This window comes from Amblyomma mixtum, chromosome 5 (genome assembly GCF_055824585.1).
Source record: "Amblyomma mixtum isolate Tamu chromosome 5, ASM5582458v1, whole genome shotgun sequence".
Taxonomy (NCBI): Eukaryota; Metazoa; Arthropoda; class Arachnida; order Ixodida; family Ixodidae; genus Amblyomma; species Amblyomma mixtum.
In genome coordinates, this window is record NC_143016.1 from 158,731,021 (window position 1) to 158,746,642 (window position 15,622).

Below are 15,622 nucleotides of genomic sequence, written 5' to 3' on the forward strand. Positions count from 1 at the left end.
TCAACAAGCTCCCCCGTTCCAGGGCCACGTGCCTCGCCGGCTGCCACTCCGCCGGCTCTCCATTAGAACCGCCGACTAAGGGTAAATTATTGATTGAGCGTGAGCACAGTACGTGAGTTCCTCGTAAGAAGAAGCGGAGGCCAAGCGTAAGTAAGGATCCCCCGCTCACCGCCACGCACACCGTCCAAGGAGACTCGAGCGACGAACAGGAACAAGGGAGACAGCAGCAGCAGCCAGGTGGGAAGGCGGGCGCAGCTAGTAATCCTCGAAAGACACAGCGCCAGCTTTGGGGCCGCTTTCGCCGTCGCTCGTCCACCGTCGTCGCCGTGTTAGCGCAGCGCGCGCTGTCGACGTCGTGTTTCTTGGCCTTTGGCGCGCACTCGGCGTAGTGCGCAGACGTGCCCCGCGCGCTGTTAAGCCTCCCGAGCTTCCCTTTTCTTCCCCGAGCGCGGGAGCGTGCTCTCTTTACTCTACTCGCCCCCGCATCCTTTCCACTGGGGAGACTGCGCTGAAAGTTTCATGGGGCCGGTAATTGTTTCCCGTAAATCGCTGGATACCTGCGTTCCTTTTGTGTAGGCCTCCCCCCTTCGTTCTCTTTCTGCCTCTCTTGTTCCCCCTCTTCTGCTGCGCCCTTTCTTTCCTGCCGGCTTGTCTGGCGCTGGCTCTTCGGTCGCTGCCCCGCCTGTCCTTTGCCGCAGCGTTAATTAGCGACCCCCACAAGCTCGCCATTCCACGCGCGCACCAGCCGAGGACCGGTGCGTTCCGCGCCACGCTCTCACCCTTTCTGCCTCCTGCGGGCCGGCTCTTTTGAAGAGCGCGACTTTCCGCTGTGTGTCGGGGCTTCGGCGCATGCAAAGCACCGAAGGCTGCGCAGCGCTGGCCGCCGGAAAAGGGGCGCCCCAGGGCGATGCGTGCCAGGCATGAGCGGTGAAGGAGCAGCGCGGTAAAGCTCAACTTTCCTAGTATACTATAATATAGTTAGAAACCTCGGCAGCAGTATCGCTGTGAAAATTTGGTTCCGCGCGCGTTTGCGCCTCGTCGATGCGCTTTGAAAAAAAAAAAAAAAAATGCGTGGACACACTGGCAACTGAAAGAGGCAGAAGCCGAGGGCACTATGCCTTGACGACTTCCGGTGAATGTGACGTCACAGCGTTCCCGCGGCTATATCGATACCCAAATTGTGCATCTTTCGGGGATGTGAAGTGTTAATTACGCTTAATTACACGTTTCTCCATCTAATTTGACACAAATCCGCCGTTTTTCCGACCACTCTGTGACAATTTTCACTATGCCGTGACGACTTCCGGTGGATGGGACATCACACTGTCCCCATGGCTACACCGACTTCCGCGCTATTTCTACGCAATTTCTACATTTCTCCCCATAGCTAATTAACTATTTAGCCTACAGTCACCGAACTTGGCTTCTAGGTTCATTTTTTCCGCCTCTGTCTGAAGCAACCATTGGTTTTCCTCTATCTTTTTTAGTTCCCGAGTTAAACGCGTGTGGCACGCTTTGTTAAAGAACGACAGTATATATGAGCCATTAAAAGCTTTCGCCTTAAAAATCGTGGAAATATATGCAGAACAATCGTGTTGTACTAGTTTGATTGAGTATAGCCTACGTTTCCGCAGAAGCGCAGTGTTTTGGCCATTGTAACCGGAGGGTTTTGTGGGCCGACGAGAGTTGGAGAGAGAAAGACTAGAGAGATAGGAGAAAGGCAGAGGGGGCCCACCTAGACACCGAGCTGTAGCGCGATGTCTGAAAAACGCAATTAAGATGCATGAATATCTTAATATGAACACTCTGTGATGTCAGCACTAGTTTGAGAGCTGATCCAGGTGGGACTGGGCCTTGTTGGCGACGGTCCGTCAGGGCGCCTCAACACGGTCCACTCTCAGCCGCAGCTATACCCCGTTTCAAACATCAAGTGCAACGCTGTGAAGGCTACGGAAGTAGTCCGAAAAAAGAAAAAAAAATAATAAAGAGAGGTGTGTCACTGCTCGCTGTTCTGTGGCCGTGTCTACAGATAAGTACCGGGTGCCATATGGGTCTAGTGGTAATTTTTTCTTTAGGGTTCGCGGCAATACATCCCAAAAATAAACCCCTTCCTAACAGTGTAAAAACACGTGGTCTATTGTTTCCGGCTTTCTGCAAATTAAACAGTGAGATCCCCAGGGTAAAAATAATTCCTTTCGCTCTACAAATTTGTTAACCGGTAAGGTTCCGGTGTGCAGCTTCGTATTCATCACGTTTCTCCATTTCTTGGGCTCTGCTACCATCTCCCTTCGGCTTGAAATTTTCTAAGTCCGAGGAATTCAATATGGCGGCCCCCATAGTAAATCGACATAGCAAACCTATTGGTGATTGATTGGTGACGTCATCAGTATATCGAATTGGTGATTGGTGACGTCACTGATTTTATGACGTCATAGTTAACAAAATACATGATTATGTTTAATCGCTTTTAACTCAATAATTAATGAGGCATCATAAAAGAAATTAGATATTTGGAATACTCTATATGAGTAGAACAGGTTAGACACCAAAATTGACTATTAAGGCAATATTTAGTTCTGGTTATGCTTATATTTAATTGCTTATAATTAACCGATAACGTCATGATATAACTAATGGATATTCGTTACGGGCTCAGTGAGTAGGACATGTTACACGCCAGTATTGTCTAATTAGGTTAATATTTGCTTATGGTTAGGCTTAACATGGCGGCCATGTCACCAGCACTCGGCAGCTCACAATTTCATACCTCATGGCGACCAGGCACGTACCGTCTTGAGGTAAGGAAAAATGGCCCTCCAAAGAGTCAAAAACTTTTTCTGCCCAAATTGGTCAAAAATATCCGACCGCATGGCGGTAGGCGCCCGCTCGCCGTAAGGTATGGAAAAGTAGCCTAATCACGTGACAATACATCACATGGACAATAGATGGCGCTACCGAACAGCTAACGCTCGTTACTTCAACGCCTTCCAGACGGTGGCGGCATTTTTAGCGTTGCACCGTGAGCAGCTCCGTTGCAGTACCGTGTAGTTTTTCCCAGTATTGCTGTGTCCTCTTCTTTGAGACCAATGCCTTCGGTTCCGATTGTTTAACGTGGTACGATTAGTTTTTGCCGACTGGGAGGTGCCGGGCCCGGGCTACAGCTTAGGCGCTCATCTCCATCTCAAAACGGCGTAAACAGTGGCTTCTCAAGTCGTGGTTAACGAAGTGGACTGTAGAAAAAACAAGAAATGTGCGTACTTATTGCTGCGCGTTGTAGAAACGGTTCAGTAATGCAAAGTTCCCCTGACCTTCGCCGACAAACTTAGAACATATTCACAAGGTGAACAAGGAGAGCGAAAGCCTCAGGGTGCTCGCCAACGTTTCGACAACAGGACTTCGCTTCGTCAGTGCAAAGCGTTCATCATTGGCAGGGTTAGCATCCTGAGGCTTTTCTCTCTCTTGTTCACTTTCTTAGTGTCAAGAACCATCTTCCCATTCTTTCCATCTACCTGAGAACCCATGAGAAATGTCTGAGGTCTTCGCTGAATGCGGCTACCGGGTCCAGTTGTCGAGGGTGGCTAACAGACCTGTCACGCGGCCAGTTTGAATGATTATTGAGTGAAAGGACATCGAACTCAAGATGGGCCCCAGCATCGGTGCCGGGATGGTGGGCAGCCACGCATGCGCACTCTGTTTAGTGTACGTGCACACATGTTGCCAGCCTAAGGGATGGAGTGTCGCTTCGTGGCGCAACGTGGCTGGCGTTGCAGCACTGCGGGTCGGCCGGCGGCGAGGAAGGCGAGCGCTGATTGCCTCCCGGCGTATCCTCATTTACCGAGCGGCCCGCCGTCGCGGATGCGAAGGGCACGCCGGTGTCATTCTAAGCGGCGCTTGGCAGCGGTGCGTGGCCCGTTCTCGAGCACAGTAGTCCGCAGACCGCGTGCCTAAGTCTGGGCTTCGCGTTGTGCCTATAGCAGCACGTTTCTTTCGTGGACGTATGGTGGAACTGTACGGGACTCGCGTCCTAATCGTCGCTCCCTACGCGCCCTGGCTCGCTTTGCGTCGTAGCCGCTGTCTGCCTGATTTTCCGCTTTTTCTGCTTTGCGGGTGGAAAAAGGGCTGGGTGTCCTGTTCAGGAACTGCTCTTTCGTTCGTGCGCCGGTTCGGTGCAGCGGAGATGGCCCCTTCCATTCTTCCTACCGCTTAGCAGAAACTGTTTATGGGTCAAACTTGGGATTGAGTTCGTGGGGGGTGCTCCCATTAAATCGTGTATTTCTTGAGCTTTTGGTTGAAAAATACTGTTGTGCATGATTTTTCTACATAAAGTTTCTCATTTGGGAGAGGCGATGCCCCCCCACACACACACACAAAAACCCCTGTTGCTACAATGCTGCTACAGTGCCAATGAGGAGCGAAATTTCCTTGAACTCTGTGCTAATGGTGTTCCTTTCAAGTGTGCAATGGTGAAAATAGCCTGCGTTTCTTTAGACTTTGCCAAGTGCACTTAATTAATCATTTATGATGCCGCAGAAAGGAACGAATGCCGACGAATCACAAGTTAGAGTGAAGTTGTTGGGGGAGAGGGGGGGGGGGGGAGGTGATAAATCGCTCGTGCTTTCCGACTCCTTTCGAGCCGCTTCTCTTCCGCTGAAGTAAACCTAGTGCCTGTAGGTTTGTGCACATTAGCTACGAGCTGCAATCGTTTATTCGCTTGCTGCTTCACTGTCCGGGAGTCTTCTTCACTTTCTCTGGGACTAAACGCTCTCTTGCCCAGAAGCAGAGCTGCTGGCAGCAAAAAACACACCTCAGCCGAGCGTAGCTGGACATGTGTGAGAGTGCCCGTGGAATGGGCCTCCGACAGCTATTACTGCGCTTTCAGCACAGGGCATCGATTTCTATTTTCATCTCCTCTCTCAAAGCTTCATCTCTCTGCTCTAGCACTGCCAGGCTTTGCGAGTAACATTCCTGCCTTCCTCTCCTCTACCTCCAACAAATGAGCCAGACATTTACAAAAATGGCTTATATATAACACCGGCCCCTTTGATTTTGTCGATCATTTTTTGCTTGTATACACACCTATCACGCGGGACAACATGGCGTCATCCAATACGCGCGTCGCGCCGGGCAGCCAAATTTTGCTTCATTTTCTACATATTACCCGACGATTACTGAGGCGCTGAAAAGAACAAGTGAACGGAGAGAAAAAAAAAATAGAATGAAGGGTAAGAAAGTAGCCTCGCCCCCTCCCCCGAATTCCGCTCGAGCGCCTTGTGTGTAACGAGCGACATTCGCGAAGGAAATGAGAAGGCCAAACAAGGAATTACGCCGCCCAGGAAAAGCGGCAGGCGGCGAAAGAAAGGACAGATAAGAAGAAAAAAAAAGAGCAAGCGTTCGCGCGCGCGCGTGTGCGCTAGACTGCACCTTGTGTGTGCACGTCGCCCCCCCTTTTCATAACGCCCGCGCCGCTCCTCTCATCAGCCTTCCTTTCCCCCGCTAGCTCCGTTGATTGCATTCACTGCGTGTCGGGCTTTTCCGCAGAGCGGCCGCGCTTTGCGGACCAGCATGCGGGCGGGCTACCGAGTGGCGAGCGGGGTTTCTTTCATTTCTCTTTCTTTCTCTGTCGCGATGACTCTTTCCTTTTGGCGCTTCTTGACCGCGCGGCGGGAGGAGAGGCGGTCGCATCATTTCCCCCGGGGGAGAAGTTTAACAAAGCCGCCGCCGCCTCTGCGTCGCGGGTGAAATTCCAGCTTTATGGCCGCCGCGCGCGCAGTGCGGTTTTTGAGCGCGGCCGGCCGTGCGTGCCGCCGCTCGCGTTAGAGGAGGAAGAGGGGGAAGCCCTCTTCCTCGCTACTGCCATCCCGGCCTAGGAGAGTTCTTTTTCTGAAAACGCAATACAGCACACACTGACAGTGGCGTTCTGCCCGCTCTCAATCGCTGATGAACGCGGGGGGAGAAGGATGCACACGGAGGAGTATACTGGGAACACCGCTTTCTTCTGGCTATCACGTGGGCTCAGCTTCGAAAGAGAGAGAGGGAGAGCAAGTTTTGTCATTTGGTGCAAGCGAGTGCTCTTCTTTACCTTCAGTTTCCGCTTCGGCCTGTTTATTGAACCGTTCCGTCTTGGCTTCAATCAATCAATCAATCAATCAATCAATCAATCAATCAATCAATCAATCAATCAATCAATCAATCAATCAATCAATCAATCAATCAATCAATCAATCAATCAATCGATCGATCAATCAATGAACCAACCAACCAATAAACCAGTCAATTAATCCGGTCGTGAAGCGGATCACTCGCAAACTCCTCCCTCTCCTGCTCTAAAATTGACGCGTCTGCACCGTTGCTGAGTCCAGCTGCGCACGCTGCGTTAGCAGGCCCACGCTGTATATGTACTATAAACCGGTTGGAAAGCTATCATTTTCTTATTGCGTAATTATTCGCAGTCGCCAAACTGGCGTTAAGCCACGTCTGTGATGTGTGGTCGCGTAACTGATGTGATAGGGCGAGCTGTAGTGCGGAAAGTCTCTATGCTTGACGCTGTGACTCGACAACATTAACGTGCAGATATTTTCGCTGAGGTGTTCGCTGTTGATTCCGCAAGTGAATAGGCTCGGGATTCGCCTAGCGTTGTGCTTTGTCGTTACGGGGCCTGCGTCCTCTGCTGTTTGCTACCAATGGTTAAAACTGATGTCGGCTCGCATGGGCCCTCAAGTGAAGATGTCGATTCGCATGTTCGGGGCTCAAGTTAGTTGCCTTGGAGAGAGCTAGCGTAGTAGGAAAAGTACCGAAACAGAGCTGGTCAGTAGAGAGCTCGGGAAAGGCGATTTGTTATCACTGCTGAACGCTTTGTTTTAGCCTCGTTTCTTTGTCCTTACCTCAGCGCTCATTCCTCAGCCATCCAATTTCAATTTTCGATGCGGTTGCATTTAGGTTGTCGTCTTGCAAAACCACCCAGTTTCTCCGTAACGAAATTCCCGGATTGGTCGAGAGGGTTGTGACGTCATCCCATCCTCTGAATTTCAAAATCTGAGCACCAGAATATTCGTCCATTTTGTTGGATTCTTTTGGACTGTCACGTGGGATTGTTGTAACCCAACCCTTCTTCCATGTTAGTCCATCCACTAATCTCCACTGATCCACCTTAATCCACCCATTAACCTCCACTAATCCACCTTGATCCATTTTCTTGCTCCTCCTGAATCAGTTATTTGAGTCAGTACTAGTGTCTACCACTGTTCGATAAGGTCAGTTTCCTCTGCGTGCGTGTCTGCCTCGAACGGCTCTTGGCCACAAAACAGCGTGCTGGGTGACTTCAGCCCGGCTAAAAACCTGTGCTTCGTCTTTTTTTTTCATGTGAAAAAACGTTTAAGCAAAATGCAGTCCTTAAACTAGGGACCTAATTCATTTGGCTAAGAAATCATCTCATCCGAATGCGCTAAGCGCCACAACTAAGAGCAGGAACTTCGCAAATATAATAGAGATGCGTAATTTTCCCTTTTTTTTTCTATATAGTTTGCACGCATAAGCAAACAAATCGTACACCACATTTCCAAGTTCGCCGTAAAACAAAGAACTGTATAATGTAATTAGCTTTGTTTAGCGCAGCCTTACCGTTACCTTCGATTTCGTTCGTGGTTTTATCGAGGCTCCGCTGTCGCATTGTGTGCGTTTATGTACGTGTGTGCCATGCACGAGGCTTTGCAATCGGCCGTGTGTCACCGTATTGCGTCTTCGCAGGTGGCGACGCCGACTGGACGCCGGCTCCCGCGTGGTGTCCGTGACGGCCCTATCGCCCTCTCGTTCTCCGCCGGGACGTCCGACGCGGGGCGTCTTCGTACGCGCCGATCGGAAGCAGCTGCCGTCGCGTCTCTCCGTCGCCGGACCAGCCGTCGTCGCGTCGTGCAGGTCAGTGCTTTCTCTTCTTCCTCCTGGTTTGTTTCTTCGAGGGAACAAAACAGTGCCTCGGAAGCTTGGCCTTCGGGGGCCTGCTGTGATGCAGCTGAAACGGAGCAGCGTTCTGCACTGAAGCCATAAAGCACAGCGCCTTTCAGGAAGGCGCATGCTAAAAACGATATAATCAAAATGTAACGAGCACTGCAGCTGTCCTGTGCGAACTTGTTCCTATAGGACGCCAGTGCAGCGAATTCGCTATCAGATGTGGTCGTCGGCAGATGGAAAAACTGCGTGTGGCGTACAAGTCGCTGGACATTCCGCACAAGTGAGAGGCTGGCTGTATCGTGGCGAACACTGCCGAGCCCGGCAGACATTCCCACGCGCCAGACCGTGGTCCTTCGGGGTACAACTAGCCTCGCAGCGCGAGAAGGTGTTAGGATGCCTGTCTGGCCGCGCGAGGCGAAACAGAAAATTGTTTAACGACCGCACCCTTGCCAAATTATAAGGTTGTCTGACGGAAACAGTAGGCTTTGAAGGCATAAGTTCAGACCACCTGTGAAAAGGCCATACTGGGCGATAGGTGTGAGAGGCATCATTGGCAGATCTGCCCCTATGTGAAGGCGTAGGACGGCGTGTTCGTTAACAATATTCTAGGTGACGCCACGGCGAACGAGATAACCGTAAGTTACTTCGACGCTTTATGGCCTTCCTTCGTGCGCTCGTTTAGTGAGTAGGATTACTGTTATCTAAATCTAAGGCGCTGTTTGCACTTTTAGCGTAATATGTCACTGTCTCGCCTCTACACTGCCATAACTTTCTGCGACACTGCAGTAGTAGGTAGAAGGGCCAGGCGAAAGCTCCCACAGACGTTCTATTCTCACGCGCTTACGAGGCGAGCAGGCGGTTCTGAACGGCGCCGCCTCGCTATCGGGAATTCTTCTCTGCAGTGACAGAATTTTTCAGCTGCATTCCGACAGTGCACAGAGTTTCGTCGCCGCAATTCAGTAGCTGTTATTCTAGATTTGTACCGAGTCCACGCGACAACGCGGTCCGCACACGAAAGCGTTCGCGTTACCGCGCGCTCTGTGCGCGACAATTGCCAGGCTCACGTTCGCGAAGCAGGGCCACTTGGCGCCAGATTCCTCGCTTACTGCCGCAGCTTGGCACGCTCGGCGTCTCCCAGCCGGACAGCGTTTGCCGCGCTCGGATTTGGCGCCACGCGTGAACACGCTGCCCGGGCTCCCGGCTTATGGCGGCCGAATAAAACAACGATAAACGCGGACCCGTGGTTGGGCCCATTTTCTCGCTTCGCACGCGACGTCCTCGACCGACGCGTCCGGGGATTTGCCGCTCCTCACTGCTCGGCCTCCTCCTCCTAAGCACCCGACTCGGCTCGCTTGGTGCCACTGCGGCCTGCGTGTGGGGTTTCGGCCACTGGGCGGCGGCGCGCAGGATTAGTGTGTCGCCGACGCAGATGGCTGCGGGCCGGAACCCGCGCTCTGTCGATGACGCTAACCGGCCTTCGCCTCCATTTCCATGTAGATTTGTTTTGCCCTTCGCTCTGGCGCTGTCGAGCCGCGGAGCGCAGCTTGCCCGCAGAACGTCCGCATCTAACGCTGTTGCCGCCGATCGGCCGAGCGCCGCACTGACCGCTGAGTTATCAGCGAGCGGCCTTACGCTGCAATGTTTGTGTAACATAGCGTCGGCCAAATGACGTTGAGGTCGTCGCCGCTTTTCTGGTTCGTTGTACAGCGGCTTTTTCCGTGCCGTATGGCGTTGACGTTTTGTTCCGTGCTACCGGAAACTGTCCAGAGCTCTGCTTCCTGTTCAGTGAAGACGTGGTCAGGACTGAGCGTTGTAGAGGTACATGGACCAGGGACGGTTGCTACCTCTGAAGTTCACTATTGGCGCAACGGCCTTTGTGAGGACTTCAATGCATGCGCATCTTATGCAACACAAGCCTCAAATGAGTGTATTATGGATTCGGTAACCACGGCCATCTGCACAGTATGGTCGCGTCTCTAAAAACAGTGCTGAAATTTCGAACAAAAAAAAAAAAAACATTGTTTACGCACCTCTCCCCCATCTACAATTAATAATAAGCAACAAATCATTAAGCCAAGCAACATGTTCTGCGCCTTCCTGGCTTGAAACAGCTGCTTGTGCTGATGCGTGTTAAAGTTGTTATTTCGATGCACTCCCAGTCATCGCTCCCCTTCCTGCTCCGACATCCTCTGCGAGTTTCATTCGGTCGGTTTACTCGTTTCGAAGGATTAAAAGCGCGATCCGAGCACGCACTCTTGTGGCCGCCGCGAGATTGCGGCTCGCATTAGCACGCGGCGCTCTCAAAGAATTGCCCCGTAGGGACGACGCGCTGTGCTGCCGTTGTGAACGTCCGCCACGTTGCCTTTGTCGCGCATGCAGGTTGTGCGAGGCGGTGGTGGCCTAATTGGCTTTCTTTCGCCGCGGACCCCGGGCGGTGGCAATTTGCCAGCGGGAGTGTACAAAGGGGTTATCGTCAGCGAGGAGAGAGCGACGGGAGAGAGATGATGGTGGCGCTGTGTTTTAGGAGAATGGGGAAGGAGGGTGCCCGGTGCCTCCGGCGAGTGTCTGGGGCTGCTTATGGTCGCCGCCATAGAGACCCTCTCCTGATCATTCGTACAATAAAACTGTAATTTGCTTCGCATCAACAGGACAAACTTTTTATTTGATTTACATCATATTTTGTCTACTTTTTTATTTGTCGTATTTTTTTATTTCAAACGACGATATCAAAGACCAGAGCGCGTTCTCTAATATTATGGCCGTACCTGCACGTCCGTATTCATTTCTTCATAACTGTACAGACGCTTCGCTGCAGTGCCTACACTCTAACCGCTAATAAACCTATGTGGAGTCAAAGTCAAGCTGTCCTCTAGCGGACTCCCCTCTAGTGGCAGGGTATGCTGGCCAAGTTTCGGAGTAGATTTCGATCACTGAGTATACGGAACGCTTGCTATTGGCAGTGGAGGTACATTAATGCGTGATACAAGAAATGTCCAAACTTTCTGTGCATAAAGTAACTTGGGTAAGTTCGGGTAAGTTCGGAAGGGCGCCTCGCCAGCTGTGCGAGAAGTCGCTCGGGAAGAACAGCATGGGTTGTACAATTCCTACTGGTGGCTGTGATAGAAATAGCCACCTGCAGCGGCGCATCTCTTAACCGCAGCTCCACTGCGCTGCCATGTATGAGTGTCCAGTACAGAATGACCACTGCTGCATACATGAGCATTAACCCACTGAGCTCCGAATGGAGTGCGGTTTGGTGACCAACGCGAACTAAGTTACACAAGCTCTCAAAGAACAAGCAAACGAACGGAAACAGCAGTCGTGCACAATGTTTTTGCATTCATAGCTCATGAGGAGACTTAAGTGCCCCCGGTAGTTTTTTCCTACTCCAAAGCATTCTGGATGTAGTTAGCAATGGAATGAGGCTTTTAAGCACCGGAGGTCTTGAGGTTAGCAAAGAGAGGAGGTTCAAACCTCGGTTAAAGCCTTCGTAACTGCTAGAAATTCGCACGTTTGAAAAGGGAATCTGTTTCTGTTGGCAACCTTAAGTATTGCGCATGTTAAGTGGTGGAAATCTACCCGACGGCTTGAGCGCCCTCACTTAAAGGCAGTGCGCTAGAGTACAGCTTACTTCGTTTTTACTCCTTTCTGTTTTGAGTGTACAGGCGGAGGACCTTTTGCGAGAATGACATTTCGTGCTGGGGCTGCTTTTGCGTTTTAATCCTCGGCATGGGAAAGCATCGCCAACCGTGTGCCCCGTGGATAGGTTGCCAAAGGTAAATCGGTTCAACGCAGTTGCGCAGCTGCGATAAACGTTATCTATAAGTTACTGTGGTTAAACAGTCATTAATATAGATAAGTTGGTCTCCGAACAAAACTGTCCTTATAGTCAGTCATCCATAACAACAAATCGTGAAGAAAAACAACAGGGATGTTTTAACGAAACCTATATAGGGATAAAAGTCTGCTGATGTGTATTGCTTAGCTTGCATTCTCATCCCGCTGTCCACTTTAAGGGAACAATAATGCGTGAGCCCCAAAAGGCTCTCTGTTCACTGCTCATACACCGAGTCTTCGTGTTAACGAGGCGTACATACAAGGAAACTATTTGGTCCGCATAAACAACTGCCATGGTTCGATTGTAGTCATCGACATTAACAAGGGTCATGTTAATGACGCACGACTTGTCGTAATTTCGTGGCGAAACAGGAAAGGAAGAAAACGACCGGATCGGTCAGTATATTTGCGGCGCAACCTCTTTAATTGATGCCACTTGATCCAGCGTTGAGTGGCTTAGTGAGGCTAGATGAAAGCAAGCAATGAACGGAGCTTACGCGGCGGGTCGCATTATTAGGCACGTTGTCAAAGCAGCGCGCCCAGACACCCTCTTTCCCGCGGTCTCTTTAATTGAATGCGCCCGCGCACGCTCTCCCAGACTCGTTCAATCGGCCATTCTCGTATTTCACTTGATCACAATGGGTGCGCCCCCCCCCCCCCCCCCCCCTTTTCTGCACTGCCACGCCCCTTGCCTTTTCCGTACAAGAGGGCGGCAGATCTGAATGCGCGGTTCTCGGAGTCATTCACGATGGCATGCTGTTCATTCCATTTTCTCCTCTCTGTCTCGTTCCACCGTTCTTTCCTCCGCGCCGGATGGAAATAAAGCGCGTTTCAGACCTCTCCACCTCCGCGTAGCGGGCCCCTTAAAAATCAACTTCTCCGCCTAAAGGCCTACACTCGAATGGCTGTTATAGCGGGAGCTTCTGGAAGCCGTTATTTCTCGAGGTGTGCCTGTGTGTGTTTTTTCTCCTTTAGCGGCGCTGTGCATTTCAACTACTCTGTGTGCGTTAGTCTCGTGTTTGTGAGTTTCTTGGTTTTTTTTTTTTTTCGCCCATAAACGGCATCGCTGGCGCGTATCGTTGCCACCGAGCGCGCGGCGCTTCGCTGCGCCGGAGAATGCGGGCTGCGGCAACGCCAGCGGCGGCGGCACGAGCCGCGTAGGCGGCGGCGTCGCCAACTGCGATTGGTGCCCCGTCTATGCGCCATTGGAAACCTTAACGACGCAGCAGTCCTTTATGGACCCGGGAAGCCATTCAACGCTGAGAACCCGTTTACCGCGTCGCGGGATAAAAAAAAAAAGGAAAGCTCCACAAGGAGTGAAAGAGTCGAGTGCGAGGCACGAGGACGAAGTGAAAGAGAAAGAACGAAGAAGGAGAAGAAAGGTAGAGAAATAAAGGGTGCCCGGATAGACGGAGCGGGGCACGTGAGACAGAAGGAAGTCGATAGCAGTAGCGTAAGGTATGTAGCAGGGGAGAGGCTGGCTACTCGTTATCTCGACGGGAGGCGTAACCTTGCTCCTAACATAAGGACGCCCCCGCATGTACGCGCCGGTTTCGTCAGTTGGGTTCATTCTGGGCGTCCTGCATAGTTAGGCACGAGGTTTAGGCGAAACCGGCCGAGCCCTGCAAGCGTTGGGGCTCAGGTAGAACCTTGGTTTATCGGTGAAGGGAACTGTTCCCGAAAAAAAGGGGGGGGGGGAGGGGGATGCTGCCGTCATTGCCGCGGCACTGAAGAGCACCACTTTATTGCGCTGCAGAACGAGTCCTTTGCTAAGAGCGAGTAACCGATGTCGAACAAGGTGATCGGCCACATCTGAGAACGGACGAAAGGGGGCCCAATAATAACTGCGTACAGCATGAGGGGAAATCATCTGTAACACTGGCTCCCGTATTCTTCCTTTCTTTCCTGTTTTTCCTGCCGCTTGTACACGTCTTTCTTTCTTTCTTTCTTTCTTTCTTTCTTTCTGTCTTTATTTATTTATTTCTTTCTTTCTTTCCTTCTTTCTTTCTTCTTTCTTCATTTCTTTCCCTCTTTCTTGCTTTCTTCCCTTCTTTCTTCCTTTCCCTCTTTCTTTCTTCCCTTCTTTCTTTCTTCCTTTCTTTCTTTCTTTCTTTTTCTATCGCTTGTACGTGTTCACAGCTGGTGTTACCTCACCGGGAAAGGTTCGTTCCTGCGCAAGGCGGGAAGCCGATCATTCGTACCTCGTTACGTCGCGCAGCGTAGGCCGCGATGAAAAATGGACCGCGGAAGCCGCAGCATGCAGTGCTCGTGTATCAGAGTGTAGACATGGTTGTTCGCTGCGTCTGGACATGCTTCTGGACTGTATCGCGATGGCGGCGGTATTCGACGGCGTGCGGGACGGTCAACATTCCGACGCACTGCAGTTTCTGCTAAACAAACAATAAAAGCTACTTCTAACGCGTTAAAGAGGCTTTGCTGGCGCATCTCCGCTCTTTGAAATGCTCATTCGTCGGGGCCTGGTCCAACACGGCTCCTGAGTAGGCTGGGCGTGTTAGCTGGGGGAGAAGAACCGTTGGCTGAAACAGCTGGGGCTTTGCGCTGTGTTACAAATCCGCATTTTTAAATGAGCATATAACATTTTTTTTATTCCCCAGCAAATTACCTGGGTGATTATACTCATTTGCAAGAATTATATCGGCTAGATAAAGATGAACCTTGGAGAGCCCTTGAAAATTTTTCTGAAGTGAGTTCCTGCTTCACGATGCGGATTTTTGTTAATGACAGCATTGCGATGTCTCTCTGCCGTTGTCTGTATAAGGCCTATAAGGCTAGGATTGCGTAATACTTCGTTTATTCCGAAGAAGCTGCGCATACCGTAATGTTTACGCGAAACTCAATCCTAGCCGGCTATCGTAACGTCTGTCATTACTTAGGCACGGAAGATTTTGTATTATATTCCCGTACGTGACGCTCAAGGCACAGTTATGCCTATAGTCCAGTTAGTCCTATAGGACTGTTTGCCCCCGCCGCGGTGGCTCAGTGGTTAAGGCGCTCGGCTGCTGACCCGAAAGACGCTGGTTCGATCCCGGCCGCGGCGGCCGAATTTCGATGAAGGCGAAATTCCAGAGGTCCGTGTAGTGGGCGATGTCAGTGCGTGTTGAAGAACCCCAGGTGGTCGAAATTTCCGGAGCCCTTCACTACGGCGAACCTCATAGCCTGAGTTGCTTTGGGACGTTAAACCCCAATTAACTAAACTAGACTGTTTGCAGAACTTCTCTCCCTTCACCTTCCCTCCCTCTCTTTTTTCTATCTGAACAAGAAGTGCAGACTTTCTTGTTATTAACTGGACATTTTCACTGCTCGGCTGGGAGATGACGCCCATGCCAAGCGGAAGAAGCATGCACGGACCGATATCCTTAAGGTACACTGAGCACAAGTAAATATTTACGTATATCAATAGTGTACCGCTTTTATAAGCCTTTATTACGGAGCTTTTATAACCTAGGAAAGACTAAACAGAGAAATACAGGTGGCGCCATCGCCGGCTGATTTCGCAAGTGAAATGCACGCGTCAGCGCCGATTTGAAGGGCAGATCCCGGAGGCTACGTTTCACCTCGATTCACTTGAAAACTGTGGCAACCCTTTCTTTCCGGTAAGGACGCCGCGAGTTTGAATCGACTTTTCGAATTTTCCTTTGCTGCCCGGCAAACTTCAGCATAGCCAGACGAGAGAATCACCTTTTGCTGCGAACAATAATTTAATAGAGTTGTTCTCAGCAGGCACGTAGCTAGAAATTTTTTTCGGGAGTAGCCCAAGGTAATTTCTTTTAGCTAGAGAAGAGGGCTGGCAGTTGATTGAACACTGCCAAGTAAAAATGAG

At 51.0% G+C, this 15,622-nt stretch overlaps 1 protein-coding gene across 1 annotated transcript in view; it reads left to right on the plus strand.

Moving 5' to 3' along the window:
- The window catches only part of LOC149344282 (uncharacterized), a 527,027-nt gene that overhangs the window by 93,318 nt on the left and 418,087 nt on the right, over positions 1-15,622 (plus strand). Inside the window, exon 4 of the mRNA XM_089547199.1 lies at positions 7,744-7,911. Coding sequence (XP_089403325.1) covers positions 7,744-7,911 — 168 coding nt within the window. The remainder of the gene's footprint in view (positions 1-7,743; positions 7,912-15,622) is intronic.